At 37.3% G+C, this 23557-nt stretch overlaps 1 protein-coding gene across 3 annotated transcripts in view; it reads right to left on the reverse strand.

The window, feature by feature from the left end:
- Window positions 1–23557, reverse strand: part of ADAMTSL1 (ADAMTS like 1) — an 825746-nt gene that overhangs the window by 271439 nt on the left and 530750 nt on the right. For all 3 annotated transcript variants that reach the window (XM_045509897.2, XM_045509896.2, XM_010946030.3), the window contains one exon: window positions 18260–18496. In XM_045509897.2, coding sequence (XP_045365853.1) covers window positions 18260–18496 — 237 coding nt within the window. The remainder of the gene's footprint in view (window positions 1–18259; window positions 18497–23557) is intronic.

Below are 23557 nucleotides of genomic sequence, written 5' to 3' on the forward strand. Positions count from 1 at the left end.
ACTTTGAATGCAAGCTCTGTTACTTATTATCTGCATGACCTCGTCCATGTTACCACATCTCTGATATCTTGGTCTCTTCTTCTGGAAAATGGTACCAATCAAATCACACCTCCAAAGGCTGTTCTGAGGATTCATTGTAAGAAAGTAAAGCTCTCAGAGTTTAACAATAGGAGCAGCTCTTACTACCATTAGTTACAACAACAATACAACTATGGAAATTGAAGAATTGTAAAGGGACAGAAAGTGGATACTAATCTGTGTTTTAAAAATCATTCTTTGCTGTTCTTTAAAACTCAAAAGTGGAACTTTCATTTTATATTAAAATAAATATTCATCATTCAAATGACATGATTTGTTCTCTCAGAAGTTGCCCAGTGATCTAAGATGAGGGGAAAAAATGGAATTATTCAGGGTGTAGGTATCAAAAATTCAGAAAGAACCGACCATCACAAACACACTGGCTGTGCCCTTGGTCAGCTTTCCAGTCCTGCTGACTCTCAGCGTCCAACTTAATTATCTCCATATGCCATACACATCTCCACGAGGAAGAGAAGTCTCCACAGACCAGACACAGTAACAGATCATCTACGAGAGCACACTCCTTTATCAAGGTGGACAACTGAGAATTGTCTGTCTCTATTTATTTGAATGGGAGAAATCAAAGGGTCTTCTGTACTAGATTTGGGGTACAGATGGGGCTGATTTCTCATCAGAAGGGTTGATGGAAGAGGTGAGATGTGAGCTGTGAATTAAAGAATGGCAGCAATACTTCAAAACAACAAAGGCAGGCTGCCAAGTCTCCCCTCCCCCTGGCAAAATTGGAAGCAGACTCAGAAGGCTGGCATAGGATTTGAATCCAAGTAGATTCCGAGTCCAGTGCTGGTACCATGCTAGACACATTCCTCTTGACTGCAAACCAGAAACTTCATTCTTATGGCCCCACAAAAATCTTGCTGGAATCCATTAAGACACTGTTTGAACCCTGGTGAACTTTTGGCTGAAGAAGAGAGAAGATTCCTATTTGCAGCTGAAGGTTCATCTTGTCTAGTAGGAAAAGAGTTTAGTGTGAACCAAGACAGAAGTTTCCCATGGCTGGTCTATCACTATTAACTTCTGAGCATTTCCAACTCATCAGATTCACCCCTCAATGGATGGAGGATGCACTCACTGTCCAGGGAGCAGAAGGATAAGGTGTAACTACTCTGTCACAGGCGGTAGCAAAATCACATCCACTTCTTAACCAGGAAGACATTTCTTTTTCTTTTTCCAGTTGAATTATAGTTTATTTACAATGTTGTGTTAGTTTCTGGTGTACAGCACAGTAATTCAGTCATAGATATTATATCTATATATATTTTCTCATTATAGGTTATTACAAGGCATTGAATATAGTTCCCTGTGCTATACAGTAGGACCTTGTTGTTCATCTAGTTTACATACAGTACTTTGAATCTGCTAATCCCAAACTCCTAATTTATCACTCCCCACCTTTTCCCTTTGGTAACCACAGGTTTTTTTCTATGTCTGAGTCTGTTTCTGTTTTGTAAACGAGTTCATTTGTGCCATTATTTTTTAGATTCCACACATAAGTGATAGCATGTGATATTTGTCTTTTCTGTCTGACTTAACTTCACTAAGTATAATAATCTCTAGGTCCAGGTGTGTTGCTGCAAATGGCAATATTTTATTCTTTCTTATGGCTGAGTAATACTCCACCATATATACAGACCATATCTTTATCCAGTTATCTTTTGATAGATATTCAGGTTACTTCCACGTCTCAGCTATTGTAAACAGTGCTGCTATGAACACTGGGGTGCATGGATCTTTTTGAATTGGAGTTTTCTCCAGGTATATGCCCAGGAGTGGGATTGCTGGGCCATACGGTCATTCTATTTTTAGTTTTTAAAGGAATCTCCATACTGTTTTCCATAATGACTGCACCAAATTATATCAGGAAGACATTTCTTATGCATGAGTCCATGCTGCAGTCCCCTGTTAAAATTACTAATAATCCTGAAGATGACAGAAATCTAATGTAACTTGTAAAACTATCATCTTAATAATAGATTACTTCCTATTACATAAATAGATCCGGGATATTTCTCAGACTGAATCCCCTTTGGGGAAGGGTCCAAAATACAAATAGCTAGTGTCCAGGCTACGTAGGTAACAAAGGAGGCCCGGAAGTGTTGACAGCACCTCAAGGCTTCAGGAACTATTCAGCTCTGTCAATGGTCACCATGCAGACTACACCAAATACTGCACCTTTAATCTTTTTCAAGGCTATGTTGTGAATCAGATTTTTATTGGTAGTAGTATATTTAAATACTGGCAACTATTTCACATTTCCACAAAACCACACTACACGTACCAAACAAAAGTTGTCAGTGGGATATACTTGGTTGTTAGTTTGCAACCTCTGCTTCTGAGCCATGAAAATCATCCGGGAGAAAGTGAAAAAAACTACAGGCCAAATTAGAGAGACTCTTGGGGAATACTTAGGAAATTAAGAGGCTAGACTCACACAGCCTTGATGAAATCATTCTACGCACACACTGACTAAGAGGGAATGTTCAAACTGAGTGTAAAAATATTTCTCTGGATTAAAAAAGAAAAGCCCATGCATGAAGAGACTCAGTGCTCCTCTGGCCTGATGGGATCTTACCCCTTCTAAGCTGTCACCCCCTCAGCACTTGCCATATATGCTTGTCCCAGAGTCCACCGTGGGGAAGGACAAGTCAGGTACCAGGTTAGCTGCATCCACTTTACCACTGAGTATGTCTCTGCCTTAGCTAACGAAACATATCCTTTACCCAAGCAAGGATATCTTTACTATTCCTATTCAAAAGAAGGACATTATACTGTGTTGCTCAATAAAAGGCTGTTGCCTGGATGGGTGAATCAACAAATTAATGATCTTTCTGTCAATCAACAGTGATCCTGAGGTTTCTGCCTTAGAAGGTCAGAGTCATCTAATGGGAAGAATTTCTCCCTCTCCAGGAGAATCCCAGGGGACTGAGAGAGGACAGTGGTCAAGGAGAGTTGAGGACTTTGGATAACAAAACACTGGCTATGTTCTTTCATTTTAAAGTGACCTTGGCTACTTCTTCCCAAGCTTCTCTACCCTCCTTCTCTTCCCCTGAAATGTTTGTTTTTTAAAAGCACCTATAACTCTTCTGGCAAAGAAACTGAATTGGTATGTAAGTGCAACTGTCAACCTAAGTACTCATGGGACTAGCCCGCCACCAGCTCCTGGCCCCTGTGTGACTGCAAGAGTTTGCAGGTGCTGTGGGTTTGTACCTGGCATTTCTGGAGGAATGAAAGCAGTGGGGTGCGTTAAGTTTTTTAGAATGTTTATTGCTGGCAACGTTTTCCACTTGCATTTTATTTTATAGTACAACTTTTAAGCAAGTAGAATGTTCTGTGATAATTTGGCCATACAGGAGGGAAATTTAGCTCAGAGACTGAAATGCACTTAGTAATGGTGAAACAGACTAACAAAATAAATAAATAATCCAAATCAAAAGAAAATACTTCAAACTCTTGAAGGTTCTTAAAAACTCACATGAAAGGCACTTTAACTTAACACAAGTGAAACAGCCCTGGATTTGGAACCAGAAGACGGGTTTGAGTCTTCTTGGCTCTGTTACTTACTAGTGGGGAGACCATGGGTAAGTCACGTGCCATCTGCTCTGATGCTCCGTGTCTTTAGAAATAAAATGGGGAGGGCTTAGTTGGTGATCTCCAAGGACCCTTTCAAAGCCACTGTTTTCGTACTAGCTTTTCAAAGAGGCTCAAAACATCTTGAGAGGACGCTGACTTTGTCTTGGCCTCTGTGGTCTATTAACCACACAGAAAATTTCTTGCCTTTCTCTCTAAATTTTTCAGGTTCTTAAGTGTTCTCTTGGATCACAAATAGGTAGCCCACAGCAATAACACTTTGTTCCTTCTTGATGTGAACTCCCCAGGGCAGTCCAACCAAAGAGGCAACAGAAAGGACAGGTGGGGTTTATTATACTAATTTTAGGTGCTTGGGTGGACTTTCCTGACCCTGGCAAGTGGCCCTTCCTAGTGGTTAGTGGTGTTTCAACAGAGTCTCTGGCAACCACGAGTGTGATAAAACTTGAGTAAAGTTCTGTTCATGGCCCAAAATCTGGAAGGGTCTTGATACTTTAAATTGTTTTTCTTAAGGATTTTGACAATTAAATAAGCTACAACTTTATAAAAAATTAACCCTTAACCTAACCTGCTATTGCCTTGGAACTATGCCAATCAGCCAAGGGATATTTACTAATTGCCTTTTATATTTGGATTTGATTTTTAACATTTTAAAGGAATAATGAAGTGTCTTAAGACATCTAATTTCAAAAAGGCTTTCTATTTTTGCTATTTTAATATATTTTAATACTTTTTAAAAAATATTTTAATAATATTTTAATACTTTGCTATTTTAAGTTTTTTTTTTTTTTAAACCTAAGGCAAAGTTTCAAACCCTTCAAATTTCTGATATACTTAAACCTTGCATTTCAAGTTTTTGGGAAAACCAGCATTTTATAGCTGAAAGCTTGAGAGATGGAGAGAGCTGAACTAATTAAAATTATGTCTAAAGATCATCTGATTTACCCATGGAACACCCTGTAGGAGCAAATCATCTTCCAATTCATTTTCAAATATACAGTTGGGAAAGAAACTACATCACACTGGAATCCTGGTTGATACTTATGGCCTTAGGAAACCTGGCATTTTGTGAGTTTAATCCCAGGAAGGATCTAATGGCTTCAGCAGTTAAGAGTTCATCCAGAGAACCTGGTTGATATACTAAGGAAACCAACAGTTGTCTTGATGGAGAAGGTTCTGGGTAGATCTGAGCCATCTGCTAACCCATGGTAAATAAAGAGTGGATGGCTGGAGACCTCAGATTCAAAATTATTTCTAGTATCATAAAACAAAAACAAAAACATTTAAACTCATATAAATGGACTTTGTTTCACAGCCTGAAGGAAATGAGAACACAACAAGGCCCAAATAAATTAAAAGATTAAAAAAAGACATTTAGGATGAATAATTTATGTGATTTAGAGAGGACTCGGTCATCAAGAGACAAAAATAGTCAACAGAGAGATTTATTGATGTGTTGACCATTCTATGCAACAGTCTTATATTGAGTAACTCAATATAAAGAAACCAAAGATGAGTAAGACACAGTTTCTTCCAGTTAGGAGATCCCAAAGAATAGGCTAGTTGGTTACGAAAATCAATGTAAGACAAAGGAAACAAGAGGAAAAACAGGTGCAAGAGATGGGAAGGAATATCAGTTCCTCTGTGGAGTCTCACTGCAGGACTGGGAGTGTCGGGGAAGAGGGTGGCTGAGGGGCAGGAAAGCCTTCCCCATTCCCAGAACTCAATGACAGCACTCCTTCTAAATGCTCCTCCTATCTGCTCCCATTGCATCCTGTACTTACAGCTGCTTTCCCAGGGTTTAGCATAATGCCTAGCATTAGTAAATGCTTAATAAATATTTCCTGAATGAATGAATCAACAGTACTTAATCTCTCTAAGCATTATTTCCCTCCTCTCTAAAAATGGTAAAAACATAATGCTGTGTGGGCTCACATGAGGAGTAAAGGAGATAACATATGCTACATGCTTACATAGCAGAGAACCTGGAACATACATGCTCAATAAAGATCAGTTCTTCTTATTAATATTAGGCATCATTACCTCTATTTTTCATGAGAAATGAGTCTTAATTAACCTAAAAAATTAGTTTGTGATCACACAGATAGTAAATATGAATGTCAGACTTCAAACCTGTATCTGCCTGAGTCCCCAACTGAATTTCTTCCTCCCATCTCCTGCTGCTGCTGATTATAATTATTCAACTTTCAGCTTCATCACCCAAACACTGGAAGCTTCTTCAAGACAGCGATCATGACATTCACTTTCACATCCTCATAGAGCAGCCCTATTTTAAAAACCTACTGAGCCTATCTGGGCCTGATTAAACTGCAAGATTTCAAGTTCCCTTTTCAGTTTCAAAATAGTCTTATTTGAAGTCATTCAATGAATGAAATAGCAGAGTTAATATATAATGTAGCTAAATGAATAATGCTTTGTTGAGAATTTACTGAAGAAAAGACCTTCTCAAATCCAAACTTATTCCTTGGGGGAAAAAAAAAAAGTTGAAAGCTATCCAACTTCCAGCCAGATACCACTATCCATTCATTTAGCATATATCCATTAGTAACCTGTTGTGTGCCAGGTTCCAAATCAGTTTTAACACACAGAAATGAAAGAAGGAAAGAAGGAAAGAAGGAAAGAAAGGAAGAAAGGAAGAAAGGAAGAAAGGAAGAAAGGAAGAAAGAAAGGAAGGAAGGAAGGAAGGAAGGAAGGAAGGAAGGAAGGAAGGAAGGAAGAAAGGAAGAAAGGAAGAAAGGAAGGGAGGAAGAGAGGAAGAGAGGAAGAGAGGAAGGAAGGAAGGAAGGAAGGAAGGAAGGAAGGAAGGAAGGAAGGAAGGAAGGAAGAAAGAAAGAAAGAAAGAAAGAAAGAAAGAAAGAAAGAAAGAAAGAAAGAAAGAAAGAAAGAAAGAAAGAAAGAAAGAAAGAAAGAAAGAAAGAAGCCTTAGGGTTATAAATGACTTCTTGGAACAATAACAAATGAAGGGGACACCCACCTAAACTAATGGGCTAGTCACATTAACTCTGTCAAAGACTGTGCTCAGGTCACTCACAGCTAACACAGCCTTTGTATTTAGTCCAGACTTTTGAATTTTTGCACTACATTTTAAAAATGTCTTTTTTTGAGATATAATTCACATACCATAAAATTCACCCATTTAAAGTGTACAATTAAATAGTTTTAGTATATTTATAGAATTGTGAAAACATCACTAAAATCTGTTCAGAGGTTTTCACCATTCCCAAAAGAAACCCAGCGCTCACTAGTCGTCACTCCCTGTTCTACCTGCACCCCCAGCTCTAGGCAACCACTAATTTATTTTTTGTTTCCATAGATTTGCCTACTAAGGACATTTCACACAAGTGTAACAATAGAATATATAACCTTCTGAGACTGGCCGCTCTCACTTAGCATAATGTTTTGAAGGTTCTCTTATGTTGCAGCAAGTATCAGTACTTCATTAGTTTTTATTGTGGAATAATATTCCGTAATACGATTAGACCACATTTTATTTATCCATTCATCAGCTGACAGACATTTGGGTTGTTTCTGCTTTTTGGCTATTATGAATACTCCTGCTTTAAACATCTGAGGACAAGTTTTTTGTTTTGTTTTGTTTTGTTTTGTTTTGGTGGGCATACGCTTTCATTTCTCTGAGGTAGATACTTAGGAGTGGGATTGTTGATCCATACGGTAACTCCGTGTTTAACATTTTGAGGAATGGCCAGGCTATTTTCCAAAGCAGCTGCACCACTTTGCACGGAAAGGGTGACACAGATTTAATAGGATTTGAATTGTAGCTTTGCCTTTTTCTAGCTGCATGATCTTCTATGAGCCTCAATCTCCTTATTATAGATAGTAAAGATACCTCAAAGAGTTGGCACAAAGAGCACATAGTGACATGAATGATGCACTGTGCAAACTATCAACACAAAAAGCGATAAAATTTGAAAAAATTTTTTTCTAAATTAGATTTGCTCTGCTTTCATCTACTTCACTGAATCTCTTTAGGAAAACAAAACCAGTGATTTTGTCCTTCCCATTCTATGCTTAATTCCAAAGGAAAAAGTAAAAAGCTTTTCTAAGAAAGCTATAGAAAGAAAGTTTCTCAGAAATTGAATATCACGATGGAAAAAATTCCAAATAGCAAAGAATTCCTTTCATGAGTAGAGGTGATATATAAATAAAGGACCCAAGAGAGGTGGCAGGAAGGAGATACTGTGAGATGAATGAATCCCTACAGAGTGCCACTTTCTCTCTCTTAACTATCCAACTAGGGAGGATACCTCTCAAGGAACTACATGCTAATTTAACTTCAGTTTTTCCTAAGAGTGACGAACACTTAAGTTGACTTGTTATCAAACTAATGGGTTGTCACAGAAAAAGATGACCTGACAAGTTTTAATCATAAACAGGACAGTGACTATACAAACTTATTGGAAACACACCTTTCAATTAAGGCAGAGTTAAGAGGGAGGAAGAAAGGATATGAATTCACTGAGTGAAAGTCACTTGGCAGACGCTGCACTATACAAACACCGTCTTCTCATCCCTCACCACTGCCCCAAACCAACACCTGACCTTTCTCCTCTGTTCCACATCCCAGCGAACAGCAGCACCAGACTTTGCTCAAAGTAGAAACCTGAATATCATCTTAAATTTTTCTCTCCCAACGTATCTCAACATAATAAAAGCTGTATATGACAAACCTACAGCCAGCATAGTACTCAATGGTGAAAAACTCAAAAGCTTCCCACTAAAATCTGGGACAAGACAAGGATGCCCACTATCACCACTCCTATTCAACACAGTCTTGGAAGTCCTAGCCACAGAAATCAGGCAAGAGAGAGAAATAAAAGGGATCCAAATTGGAAAAGAAGAGGTAAAAGTGTCACTATATGCCGACGACATGTTACTATATATAGAAAACCCTAAAAGGTCCACACAAAAACTACTAGAGCTGATGGAAGAATTCAGCAAGGTAGCAGGTTACAAGATTAACCTTCAAAAATCACTTGCATTTCTTTACACTAACGCTGAATCAACAGAAAAAGAAAATAAAGAAACAATCCCCTTTAAAATAGCACCCAAAGTAATAAAATACCTAGGAAGAAATCTAACCAAGGAGGTGAAAGAATTATGCACAGAAAACTATAAACCATTGATGAAGGAAATTAAAGAAGACTTTAAAAAATGGAAAGATATCCCATGCTTTTGGATTGGAAAAATCAATAGTGTTAAAATGGTCACACTGCCCCAGGCAATCTACAGATTTAATGCAATCCCTACCAAATTACCCAGGGCATATTTCACAGAACTAGAACAAATCATAGTAAAATTTATATGGAACCACAAAAGACCTAGAATTGCTAAAGCATTACTGAAGAGAAAGAAAGAAGCTGGAGGAATAACTTTCCCAGACTTCAGACATTACTATAGAGCTACAGTCATCAAGACAGCATGGTATTGGTACAAAAATAGACATATAGACCAATGGAACAGAATAAAGAGCCCAGAAATGAACCCACAAACTTTTTGTCAACTCATCTTCGACAAAGGAGGCAAGAATATGCAATGGAATAAAGACAGTCTCTTCAGCAAATGGTGTTGGGAAAACTGGACAGCAGCATGTAAAGCAATGAAGCTCGAACACTCCCTTATACCACACACAAAAATCAACTCAAAATGGATCAAAGACTTAAACATAAGACAAGATACAATAAACCTCCTAGAGGAAAACATAGGCAAAACATTATCTGACATACATCTCAAAAATGTTCTCCTAGAAGAAATAAAAGCAAGAATAAACAAATAGGACCTAATGAAACTCACAAGCTTCTGCACAGCAAAGGAAACCGTAAGTAAAACAAAAAGACAACCTACGGAATGGGAGAAAATTTTTGCAAATGAAAGTGACAAAGGCTTGATCTCTAGAACATATAAGCAGCTCATACAACTTAGTAAGAAAAAAACAACCCAATCCAAAAATGGACGGAAGACCTAAACAAGAAATTCTCCAAGGAAGAAATACAAATGATCAATAGGCACATGGAAAAATGCTCAATATCACTAATTATCAGAGAAATGCAAATCCAAACTACAATGAGGTATCATCTCACACCAGTCAGAATGGCCATCATTCAAAAATTCACAAATGACAAATGCTGGAGAGGCTGCGGAGAAAAGGGAACCCTCCTACACTGCTGGTGGGAATGCAGTTTGGTGCAGCCACTGTGGAAAACAGTATGGAGATTCCTCAAAAGACTAGGAATAGACTTACCATAGGACCCAGGAATCCCACTCCTGGGCATATATCCAGACAGAACCCTACTCCAGAATGACACCTGCACCCCAATGTTCATAGCAGCGCTATTTACAATAGCCAAGACATGGAAACAGTCCAAATGTCCATCAACAGATGACTGGATAAAGAAGCTGTGGGTTTATTTATACAATGGAAAACTACTCAGCCATAAAAACCGACAACATAACGCCATTTGCAGCAACATGGATGCTCCTGGAGAATGTCATTCTAAGTGAAGTAAGCCAGAAGGAGAAAGAAAAATACCATATGAGATCATTCATAAGTGGAATCTAAAATAAGAAAAAACACAAACAAACAAAACATAAATACAAAACAGAAACAGACTCATAGACATAGAATACAAACTTGTGGTTGCCAAGGGGGCGGGGGGTGGGAAGGGATAGACTGGGATTTCAAAATGTAGGATAAACCAGATTACACTGTATAGCACAGGGAAATATATACAAGATCTTATGGTAGCTCACAGTGAAAAAAAATGTGACAATGAATATATGTATGTTCACGTATAACTGAAAAATTGTGCTCTACACTGGAATTTGACACAACATTGTAAAATTATTATAAATCAATAAAAAATGTTACAAAATTTTTTTTCTCTCCCATTATATTTCACCAGTCACCAAGTCCATGGAATCTATCTCCTGATTCTAAAATCTCCGTTTTTATCCCAATACCAATTTTTGGCCCACTCTAATCCATTGCCCTCAATAAAATACACATCTTACCTTATCTTGCATTTGCTTGAATTAATTCACTGGCACCCTTCTGCCCTCAATGTTACAAAAACCCAACCTTTTAAATGTAACTTACTTATCTCCTTCATGGCATAGGTCCTGATACCTCTGCAGCCCTTTACCTCTTCACTCTCCTTCAATTCTACGCACTAGTTAGGTCTTTCCAGCTACCTCTTCCTCTGAGCATTTCCTGATCTACTTACCACAGGCTAAACTTCTCCCACTGTGGCTCTACAAACTATTCAAAATTATATATACATAACTCAGTGGTAGAGTGTGTGCTTAGCATGCACAAGGTCCTGGGTTCAATCCCTGGTACCTCCATTAAAAAAAAAAAAGAGGGAGAGAGAGAAAAGACAATGATTTAAATATATATGTACATACACGTATGTTTGTATTATGTATATGCATATATGTATATGTTTGTACCATATACAAATACACAGGGACATGTGTTATTGTCAGTTGAATTGTGTCCCACCAAAGATATGTTGAAGTTATAACCCCCAGTGCCTGTGAGTATGATCTTATTTGGAAATAGCATCTTTGCAGGTATAATCAGATTAAGATGAAGTCATACTCAATTAGAATGGGACCTAATCCAATATCACTTGTGTCCTCGTAAGAGGAGAAAACAGAGACACTGGAAGAATGCCACGTAAAGACAGAGAGATGCACGGACGCAGTGGGAGATGGAAGCAGACACCGGCAGCTGCCACTAGAATCTGGGAAGAGGCAAAGAAAGATTCTACTTGGAGCCTCAAAGGAAGCATCGCCCTGATGATACACTAACTTTGGACTTAAAGACTCCACAAGAGGCTAGAAGCAGGAGAATAAGTTTCTGTTGTTTCAAGCCACCCGGTAAACAAAGCTACCATGTGAATAAATGTGGGCTTTCCATATCCTGAAGGAGAATTCAATTGAAATGATTCAAGTAGATAAGAAATAAAGTTAAATCTGTGTTTTAGAAGGAAAACTCCTCTTTCCACTGTAAACTCCTGTGTACAGTGAGGAGAATACAGCACAATGATGACAGTAAACTTTCCTGTACTCTTGGCTTATCTCCCCTCACAGTATCAACTCTGGGAGGGCAGGGACGTGTCTTTTTCTGTCCATTCTGTATTTCCAAGATCAAGCACACTGCTAATTTCTAAGTAAATATTTGTCAAATAAACAAACAAACTGAATTTTTCACAATAGCTCTACAAAGGTATCATTCCTGAGGGATGATACTTAATTCTGTATCCTCAGTCCCTATAAGAGTGTTGGGAAAACAATGTTCAGAAACTATCTTTTGTTAAAATTCAACTAGTAGGTAGTATATAGTTCATTTCATCTTCACTGTATCACACGAAGGGGAGAAAGGAAAGATGATGCATTAAATCTTTGAAGCAATGCCCTGCTTCCATATGGAATTAGATTACAAAACACAGAAGGAAAAACAGCCAAGTCTGTGTTTCTGACATCACCACCTTTAGAATAACCGGTAGACATTTGATACTAGTGACTCGGGTCACAGACAGAGATGGAGAAATAATCATTCCATTCAATTCATTTCGAACTACTAACCACAGGAGTTATTAAAAATGGAAAGAACTTCTTTGTTAGAACTATGGTTCACTATAACGTAGCCACAGTAAAGACGCCAAAACTCTGTGATTCAATTTATCACTTATTTCTTTACTGTATTATTCTTTTTACAACATTATCTAAGGCATTACTTGAATTCCCCTTTTCCTTTCTGAAATGCCTTGTTTTCTGAAATAGCACTACAGTATTACAAATATGCAAATTCATTACAAAAGAGCTGGCTTATACTTGCACTTTGTCTTTTGATATATGTATATTAGGTATCAACTGATGAATTTCATTAATTATAAAAATAAAACGCAATTCTCTGTATTTGACTTCAAAATAATCTCAAAATTGTTTTTAACAGCAGCACATGTTCTAACCATAAATTTCTGCTACTCTTTTTTTATACTGAAAACAGAAACTGGCTTTGTGCTTTATAACAAATATAAATGGGGTAATTTGGATAATGAAAATAAATGAGTAACAGCAGTACTAATAGAGCTGATCCTATTTGTGATGGCTCATTAACTCCGTACAGGATGCAATTCACTGCCCTGGATCAGAAGTTGACAATGGTGCAACGTGGAGCTATTAGCAGAAGAAGGTCGCAATAGGAAATTAACAGAAGGTCTGTTCATTCGCTGGGAAGTCAGGATCCCCTTTAGTATGTGTAACCACATTAAACCATGTAATCAAAAAGGCCACAAAGAGGGAAAAATCAAAGACAGAAATAATTTGGATACGACTATTACTACAAGCTCATAATAAGCACTTTAGTGCATTTGATTACTTAACTGTCACAGCAATCCTATCAGTCAGTTACAGATACCCTCATTTTGCAGATATGGAAACTAAGGCTCCAGAACTTGCTCAAAGCCATACATTAAAGAGTGGTAGAGCTTAGATTTAAACCTAGGCAGTATGACGTCAGAGCACTGATCTTAACTCAAATTGTCTTCCTAGCTGTGCCTTATCTCCAACATCTAGTCTAGAATGATGCTGAGTAAAAAAAACTCCAGTGTTTCTCAGTCTGAGATGCAAAGTGGGGCAGATATCAATACAACCACCCTACTTGGGGATAAAGGTCAGATTTCAAGGGGGAGGGACAGGGGAGAACATGGGTGGAAAAGATATTCACTAAACCTATTGTTTCCATGTATAAATGACAGAATTAAAACTGGACAAGATTTTAGCCCGTGGCAGAGGCTCAAGAAATAACACAGGGGGCATAGTTTAAAAATGCTGATAAACAGTGACATTCTCTGACCTCTAGTCTGCCATTAACTAGCTGGAAGATCCTGGGAAAATCGCATAACCTAGTGCAGCAATATTTCTCGGGCCGGACTAAATGATCTCAAAGGCAGTGCTTTTCAAATGCTGGTCTGTGTAGTACTATTAGTGACAATTTCTGTGCTCTGGAGAAAGAAAAATAAGTACAGGGGAGAGACTTTCTCACAAGAGAAACTATATTCACTTTAAAAGATTGTCCTTTATTCTGAAATTAGATTCTTACTGCTTTCTTGTTACTAAAATTTCATTTCTGAAATGATGATGGTGAAAGGACATGAGAAAAGGTCTCCTTTTCTTTTTGAATGTTCATAGCAGATGAAGAGATTGGTTACTTTATCTCATTCTATAAAGGTTTTTGAATTGTTACAGGGTTATGAAACTCCACACAGGGTACCACTACTTTGATACATTTTGCAACTCAAAATGTTCAGGGTATTCTCCATTCCCAGGGTACCTGACAACTCCTGAAGCATTTTCACATGCATTATTATCTCACTGGGTGCTCTATAGTCTGCGAGACAACCTTATTTTCCAGAGTGAAAATAGAATTTAAGAAGGGTAAGTAACTTGATCAAGATTACACACATCATAAAAGAAGAGCCAGAGTCTAATCTGTGTCTTTTGACCTTAAATCCTGTCTGCTTTCTAATTGGTAAGTGGTTCATAAATCTGGTCAAACATGAGGGTCATTAGGATAGTGTTCTAAAAACATTGCACAAATAAATCTGAATTTCTGGAGGGTGAAGCCTGAGAGTTGTGTCTTTTAAGGGCTCTCCAAGAGTTTCTGGAAGGCAGTCAGGTTTGGGGACTCAACATTACACTGCCTCTATCCCCCTGGCCTCACCAGGAGGAACAGGAAATTTGAGGTCAGAGCTGGGTGTCTCTGGGCAAGTACCTGAGCATCAGTCCTTCACCTGTGAAATGAGGATCATGTCGTCTAATGTGCAGAGTTGTAAATATTAGAAAAAATATATGTAAAGTGACTAGATAACATAGTTACTCAAAATGGAGGCTGTTTTTAAATTGTTGTTGTTGTTGTTATTATTATTATTAAGATTACTACTACTATTAGAGTGCATATGCTGCCTAATATGATGCTTTAATCCTACTGAGTAAGAATAAGGAATATCTTATAAACAGCAATGATTCTGGAATTTTCCCAAAGGAAGTTCACAGCAAATATAGATAACCCCTTCTTCATGACATCTCTAGCTCCCAGTTTCTTCCTCTGTGCAACAGTAGTATCTGTGAATTGCTAACGTATTTGGGGATCTAAAAGTCTACATCTTTGTAGTTTTATTTAAGGGTTAAAGGCCCAAACAGTTTTAAGGAGATGGATTTTAGTTGAGTATTAAACAGGCATAACTGAAATAATTGGTACTCATAAATAATGAATATCTTAGTTATGCTGTCATTTTCTATCAAGGCAAGACTATGGCCAAAGCTGGATGTTTGCTTCTCTACAGTTTATAATTTATATCTGCCTAGCATCAAAAATATTCGAAGCAGCTTACCAAAAAAAGTGATAATAAGACTACAATAAAGCCAGAGAAAAAGCTGAGAATTGCCAACAAATGAGGTAGAAACAGAGAAGGGAAAATAGTGCAGAGATGATGTCTTAAGGAAACCAGGAGAAGCTCTTTACAAAAAACTGCACATTTATTTTAGCATTAAGATTTTTGACAGTGTTTTAAAGATTATGAAAATATGTTTAATGTTTCTTACCAAAGACCAAAAATACTAATCATCAGTATACAGATGCAACCTAAAGGAAGTTTTTTTTTTCTAAGTAGGATGAAATCTGCATATTTCCACTCTTCCAAGGCAGCGGTGAATGCTTTTCTTTTGGTGACTAACTTCACTCTTGTCCTTTTGGAAAAGTATATACTGCATTTAAGTATTCCATCTTAATTCCTGTATCAATTTTTTTTTTTTGGTGGATAAGAAGAAAATTTTGTTTTGATGATGTCATAGTTTATTATTTGCAAAGTAAATTTTGAGGACTGTTATCCATTTGGGAAAACTTCTATCATATTTTTCTCTGTTCTTACTCTCTTTCTGATCCCTCCCTCCTTTTTATAAAATTCAAGTAGGTTTTAATCAGGGAAACACAGGATATCAGGGTAATGGTAGTAAGGATCCAAAATACTATTCCTGACAAATTCATATTAAGTGATAGTTTTTGATTCCCTGAACATAATTCATTTGATGTATTCTTTTAAAAATATTCCCTGCTCTAATTATAGTCAAAATGAAAACTCCTTCCTGGTTTGAGACATTGTTCCCTTTCTGTTCCTGCTGTCACTGGCCTGGCCCAGGCTCATGCTTCTCCTCACCTTGGTTGCTCTAAGAGCCTCCTTTTCAGCTGGTCGCCTCACCTCCCAGGTCCTTTAAGTGGTCCAGGCTCCACTTCAAGCATCCTGTAACTGCAGCTATATTCATCTTTCTAGAGCAGAGCTATGATTGTCTTTCTCCCCTAAAACCCTTTCTTGGCCTCCCACTGTTGATCATAGTCCTGTCTGCTATTCAAGCCTCCATGGTTTCTCCCAAACTACCTCTCTCTCTCCTGACTGTATCCTGGGGTGGGGGGTGGGGGGGAGTTCCCTGCTCTCTGGACAAACTACTTGTTAGTGTCTAAATGCAATCGGAACTCTTCCATCTCCTTTACCATACTATTATCTCTAACAAGACAAATAAGTGAAGAAAATAATAAGAACTGATTATAATTTCTATGTATAAGTCACCAATCTTTTCAGATAGTCTATAATTTCCATGTGCCCCCAAATCTAACAGGTCATACTTATAAGAATCTAAGTTAGGGAGGCATGTTTATTCTTGCTTCAGTTGCCAAGGTACTCAAGGCCAGCTGGCAGGATTAGTCTAGGAAAAAAAGAGGCCACGTTGAACTCCCATGCAACGGAAACAAATGAAACCTAATGTGCTGGCCTGTCTTGTTTGTTTTGGTTCATTTATCAGTGTAATATATAATATAGCACAGACAACTTCGGACTAGGTATCAGGGGACCTGAAATTTCGTCCCATTTCTGCCAGGACCAACCAAATAACCTTCAGAAAATCACGTAACTTTTCTGTTGGTTTTTTTTGTTTGTTTGTTCTTCATTTATACAATGGAAATCTGTCTTGCTTTGTTCAAATAGTATACACACATAAGAAATTATTATTTTTATTTGCCATTCCGTACAACATAGTCCTTTGTCTAGATCTATTTACTATTCTCTATCATTTCCAAAGCTTTTGCAGATTCCATAATTATATCTCAAAGCCACTGAGAGTCCTAGAGAAGGAGGCAAACATCAAATGTCACAAGCAGTGTTCAAATATACGGCTTTTTAGGGCATTGATTAGATCACCTGTTAGGCCTTTCCTAGCTTTAAAATAGTGAGATTTTATATTCAAATTTATATCTGAAATTCATATATCTCCTATATATAAAGAAACCTTCAGATATGTAAACATTACTCTATCCTCCTATCTAAGAAATGCTTGGATGCGTCACAAGTTCCTTGCCTCATGATTCTAGACCTGATGAAGGGTTAGTATGCCTGTCTCCCCTGCATACACATAGAACCTTGTAGGACAGCTCACATCTCTAATAGTCATTCACACTACAGCTATTCCTTTTACATCTGATTACAGATAGAGGTTTTAAACAAGCACGTGAACTTGAGAAGACAAATTACTGAAACACATTTTAAGTTTATTCTTATATTGTTAGTTGTGGTATTAGAAATTCTAGAGAGAAAAATTTTAACCAGAGATTTCTTTTTTGATTTTTTTTTTAAATGGAGGTACTAGGGATTTAACCTAGGACAAGCATGCTGAGTGTGCGTTCTACCACTGAGCTATACAATATATTCAACCAATGTCTTCTTGAGAGAGGCAAAGATTCTCTAAATGTCTACTTTGTGAAATAGTTAAGTATATGGTCAAATAGAGCACACAGGAAAATGTAGCAGCTGCTTGCTCCAAAAACTAGGCTGGTCATCGTAATCCAAAGAATAGACTTCGAAATCAAGATGGCAAACACACTAACTCCCCACCTGAAGTAGACATTGATAAATTGATACCAGAAATCAGTCCTCTTTGCTATCTCCATTTTAAAGATTTGCTGGGCTGAAATCCAACCTAGCTGACACTGGCATGCCTTTCTCTATAGGTTGCCTAAATTTTCAACAAAATTGCAAGCTACAATAAAGAAGCAGCAAATTCTCCTACAGTTCACTTGAAGATTTTAGAGCCAATCTCACCTGAGCAATTCTGAAGTTCTAAGTAAATGAAAGTCGATGCCTCCAAATACAAACACACACACCCCCTACCACAACATTTTAGGCACAACCAAGGTAGAGGTAATTTCAGAGTCTAGTACAAAAGTGATACACAATATTGAAGAATGTTCATTCTTCTACATTCAAGTGAGACTCAAGAAAAAAAAAAAACAACTCTGCCCACCTTTCCCTAAAACAAAATATAGCTCTTGCAGTTTTAACTGAAGTTGAATGTCAATTTTCAAATTTGTCATCATTTATAAACTCCAAAAAAAAGTAACACTGAGTGATTCAGATGGCAGGATTATGTGAAAGCTACTTACAAAAAACTCTCCGGAAAAACAGAAGGAAAAGAAGTGAGCACTTACTTGGCACAAACCACTGATGCACATATCCAAAGACTCTGTGTAGCAACGAGTCCCATCTAAGACTTTAGGTGCTAGTTCTACAACCAGGGCTGTTCCTTTGGCCTGGCACTTGAGGGAACATGGGTTGTCAGGGTCGTTAGACACAGGAAGCCACTCATAGAACTGGCCGTGGTGCTTGACATCATTATGAGCAGAGCACTGCTGAGCTCGGAAATCACCTGCTTCCGGTGGGCAGTCCTGTAGAAGAAGAAAAGGTGAGGGACAAGCAAAGGTTAAAAGGACAGCCCCGAACAGAAAACTAGAGCAGCTTTGTGCTGCAGGTCTTAGAAAACAAAGCAAATGTTCTGTCATTACAGATGGACCCTTCCATAGCATCTGAAAGGTCACATGGTTATTTGGCCCTCAACACGTAGAGATCTGAGAAAGTAATTCCCTAAAAATACATTGTCTGATTGAAGTTAAATGGGAAAGAAACCAGCTGGAAATAGAATTGATAGATACTAGTTGGGAAAGTAACCACCCTGAAATAGTTCCTCCAAGACGTTGACTATTCATGGGTTCCTCCACACTGTAATACCATTTTTATTTCCTTGTAATTTAGAACTTCATAGAATCACAAGGTTAGGTGAAAGTCTCTCGGTCACTTCCAGTTCTGATACCAAGAGCTATGACAATACTTTATTTTCACAACTAGCAGCAAAAAGGTATGACAGTTGCCTTCAGCGTTTTTTGTGTGATTGTTAGTCAGTTTTTCCTGAAACAGTACACATAGGCTGCACGGTATCTAGAATTAAACATGGAGAACAAAATAGAGAAAAAAGCATTATGCCTGTAATTTCTTTAACTTCAGGCAGCACAGCAGAGTGGAACGTTTTGGATTCTCTTCTCAGATGGGGGTGTGGCTGCAATACGGTGAGTCTCCTTAGGCCTGCGTTTCCTTGTGCTTAGAACAGAGGCAATAACAACACTCAACTGTCAAGGTCATGGTGAGAATTTCATGAGCTTGTGTCAGCCAAGTACTGGCATGGGGAAGACAGTACATGGTAGCTATTGCTGTGATTATCTAGCGAAGCCACTGAAGAGAAAGTGGTGTTGAAGAATCAACAGATTCTCTGAATTTGAGTTTTAAATCATACTGGCTGAGACCAGCAGAAAACAAGATTGTTTTAAATGTATACTTTATAAATGGTATTTTAAAATATAAAACTCTAACTATGGCTACTATCTAATGAATGATAAACTTCAGTGAAAGCAATTAAGGTTTGGCTTTAAAAAGTCAACTATCACCTATCCCTCGGAAAGGTTTTTGATAGATAGGTCTGTTTTCTTCTTCATGCATTCAGATTAGGATTGTCTATGGACGACTATAGAATATCCAGCTGTGGGAAGCCTTGTATTACAATCTTTTATCTTAAATCATGAATTTGCATGTGGCCTTTGGAAGTTCCTGATTTCTACATTATCCTTTTAAAGGGTTCTCTTATACAAGGTTTCTTTCTCTGAAAATCTATTTATATTCGAATAAGCATTGTGAGAATAGCATTAGGCTATTTTATAAAATGAAACTCCTGACTCTTTCCTAAAATCTTAGTGTTACTAGTAAGTCTCATATAAAGCTCTAATACTTCAGAAAGCATGAATTCTTTCTAGGTAAACTGGGGTATAAACAATTAAACACTTATTTTGGATGAACTTCAACTAGCTCAAAATACAATATAAACTCTGAAAGGCATTTTATTGTTAGTATCACATATGTTTTCTCAGAGTGAATAAAATGTAGTATTAAGGGACAAGAATAATTTTTATAACATAGGTGTAGATAGCTGGGTATCCAACAAGACTTAAGTGATTTTGAATATTGTCTGAAAAAAGTACAATTAAAATTCATTACTTAATTTTTTAAATGATGGGATATAGTTTAAAATTTTTTAAAGATTAATCAATCAATATAGGTGTTATACTTTGTCATGATATTTAGTGCTTGTTCTGAGAAATAAAACAAAACCCTCAACCTGCAAAACTATGCTATGAATCACAAAACAGGTAAATTGTATGATGCAACACAAACTCTCTGACCTTAAATGCTTTCACACCAGCTCCTTTCAGACCATATGTTCCAAGATAAGAGCACAAACAAACTGATTTAACATGAATTCTTTGTGGACTTGTGTTCCAAAAATAAGACCCCAGCTTGCCTAGTTTACAAACCCTACCAGTCTCCAACTAGACCTCATTTACTAGCTTCTGCCCAGAAATAACCCTGTGACTCCCTATGGCCCCAAGCCCAACACATCCTCTTCCCTCCATTCCGCCAAGTAAGACATAGACTGTCAAGGTGCTGCTCCCCCTTGTTTAGCAAGTTTAATAAAACCAGCTTTATAGGATCAACAAGTTTCCCTGGTGGCCAATGCATGGGGGATTCCACGGTTGAACTGATAGTTTAATTAATGATGTTTAAATAAAGTATTTTCAGTTGGATAACACCTGTCATTCCAAGAGTCTCTTGATGACTCAACAGTACACAAGAAATACTGAAGTGGACTCCACAAAGCAGAACATTGAGGAACTTGTTTAGAATGGTTCCAAACCCTCCTCATAATTACTTCTACCTTCTTTTTCGATATATAAAAGTGAATCAGCTATAAAGAACTTCAGGATCAGGCTGAATCACCTCTGCATTAAGTAATAAGGGTAATATATAATTAAGAGTCCTCTTAGTATGAACCTGGGATGATTTTCTGCATTTATCCAATTCCAGGAAAAGAGCATCAATTACATTTTAAAACTATTACATTATCTTAGGACAGACATAAAACGCCTACAGAGTATATTTTGAGTCCCTCCCTGTTCAGCAAAATGTATTGAGTCTTCCCCTCTTTACTAAAAGAAATCAAAGTCAGTCAAAGGTAAAATTATTAAAAAGTGAAATAAAAATATTAAGACTTTAAGGTTTTCTTCTCTGTAACAAAAAAGTAGACATATTGAAACACATCACAGAGAAGCAGCAAGCAAACAGATGTTCCTGTTCACAAGTCACCTGTATCCACTAGCTCCAAGAGCACCTGCTACAGGCTTTATGAACTTTCACTACTGGAGAAGTATCTCTGAGAGTAATAATGCTTGTGAATACCTTTACTCACTTTTATCACTACTGTCTTTGCCTCTGTCCGTATTTTTGAGGGGTGGGAAAATACACTTTGCTAAATTGAGGATGCACTTAAAACCTGGAGTTCAGATTTGGAAACTGAAATTGAACCTTTTTAATGTTTGAGTTTATTTGTACTTGGCAAAATGCAACTTCCTGTTTTAAGAAAAACGGCTTAAGAGGACTTACAAAACAGGTTCAGAAAGCTTCTTGGACATCAGATAGCTCTTACAAAATAACATTTTGATGATTTAAGTGTAAATGAATCAGAAACATATGAATCAAATTTCCCTTGAAATACCCGTTTAAAAATTAAGGGAAGAAGGATTTGGCAAAAGCTTCTTTTGTTGAACCCAAAACATCTCAAGCCTACTTTAAGACACTCACTGAATCCTTGATGCATCTGGAGTCACCCAGCTGCAGGAGTGGAAACTCAAGCAAAGTCATCATAGTCTCTTGTCCTACAAGTATCATAATAGTAACTACAACAGAGTAACACTTAATTGTGTAAAGATTCATTGTATACGAAAAGTTGTTAGTTTTTAATTATAATTTGGTTCATGAAAACACTGTAGTTCCTAATCCTCCTAAAAGTTAGATTTACAAACTGATGCCCTAAATGCTTTGCAAAGTATTTAACATTCTATCCTGGGCATCATCTTTGAAATACCTCATAGGTGGTAATGATGAAGACAATCAAAATTAATGAAAACTCCAGGTGCTATTTGAACTAAACACACCCCCTACTGAGAACCTGGCCAAAAAAAAACAAAAACAAAAAAAACCCACCATGGTGTGGGAAGGATGCACTGGACTAAAGACCCCCAGCTTTCAGCCCTTCATACACCCCCAGAAATACCATCCAGTAGAAATGGAGCAAGAGAGAGCAAAAGAATGCATTTCTTGGCCTTCTGTCTATTTCCAACTAACTATAATGCCTGTAGATTGACACCTCTGTGTCAGGCTACTGAGCTAGGACTTCCTCACTGTGGAAAAAAATACATTTTATTTAAAATAGCCGTATGATCACATGAATTGCTATATTTAGCCATTTAATACAATATAAAACTTGTTCTCTCCAATTTTTAAGCCCTCAATCCTATCAGCCTCAGAGTTTCCTTCTTTAAAAGCACAAAATAAAAGCTGTCCTTTTATGTGCTCCCAGTATAATTCATAAAGTCCATGGAGTTCTGCCATATATGAATTCAATTCAAAACATTTTCTGGTTAATCAGCTAGCCAGTGGGAAAGATAAGATGGATCCCAGATGTCCCCTGATGATGACAGGTGGATCAGATTACACTGTGGGACCAAAGAGGGTCAGCTTCCCAGAGTGTACTCACTGGATGAAACGTAAAAGACGGTATCTCAGCAGCTAAGGTGGGAGCATTGGAAAGGTCTTTAAAATGGTTTTAAAAAAATATAGAGAACAGAGTCAGGGTCAAGAAAAACACTACTTTTTCTTTATTTTTTCTCGTTTTGAAGAAGACATTTTCCTTCCTGAGGAATAGCCCTCTGCTTTACACCTATCCTTAACTATTGATTGGGTGGTTGGCCTTTTCTGTTACTTTTGTTATTTCACAGAAATGATTATATGAGTACCATGGTATAAATGCCATATTCTGATTTTATGGTTTTATTTATAAAGTCAACGTTAATACCTGATATTATCAGGAAAAGACTGGAAATTATATTTAGGTGACCACTGAAGAATATCTATCCTTCTTACTGCATTTCTCTACCCTGTAACTGTTCCTGTAAATTCTTGATCTCCCCTCCATGCTTCTTTGATCTATCACCGTCCATATAAGTTACTGTCCAAGAAAACAAAATTATAATTCCTTAATAAGGTATCTACTCTATCCTCCAGAAGTTTGGAATTGCTACTTCATGATGAAAACATACATAGAAATTTATCAGCTACTTGACAGATTTAGAAAATTTTATTAGTCCTAAGTCTTACCCTCAAAACATTAGGAACCCTCAATGTACTGATGGTAAAATGGGAAAAGATTACCATAAAAAATTCCTCTAAAATAAATGAAGGCTCTGAAAAATATATCCCTTAAAGCCCTTAAAGCTCTCAAACTCTTAGCATACTTAAGTGGACACTTCTTTTATATGTTGTGGTCTTTATTCCTTGGCTTTCTGCTT

The sequence above is a fragment of the Camelus bactrianus genome, chromosome 4 (genome assembly GCF_048773025.1).
Source record: "Camelus bactrianus isolate YW-2024 breed Bactrian camel chromosome 4, ASM4877302v1, whole genome shotgun sequence".
NCBI lineage: Eukaryota > Metazoa > Chordata > Mammalia > Artiodactyla > Camelidae > Camelus > Camelus bactrianus.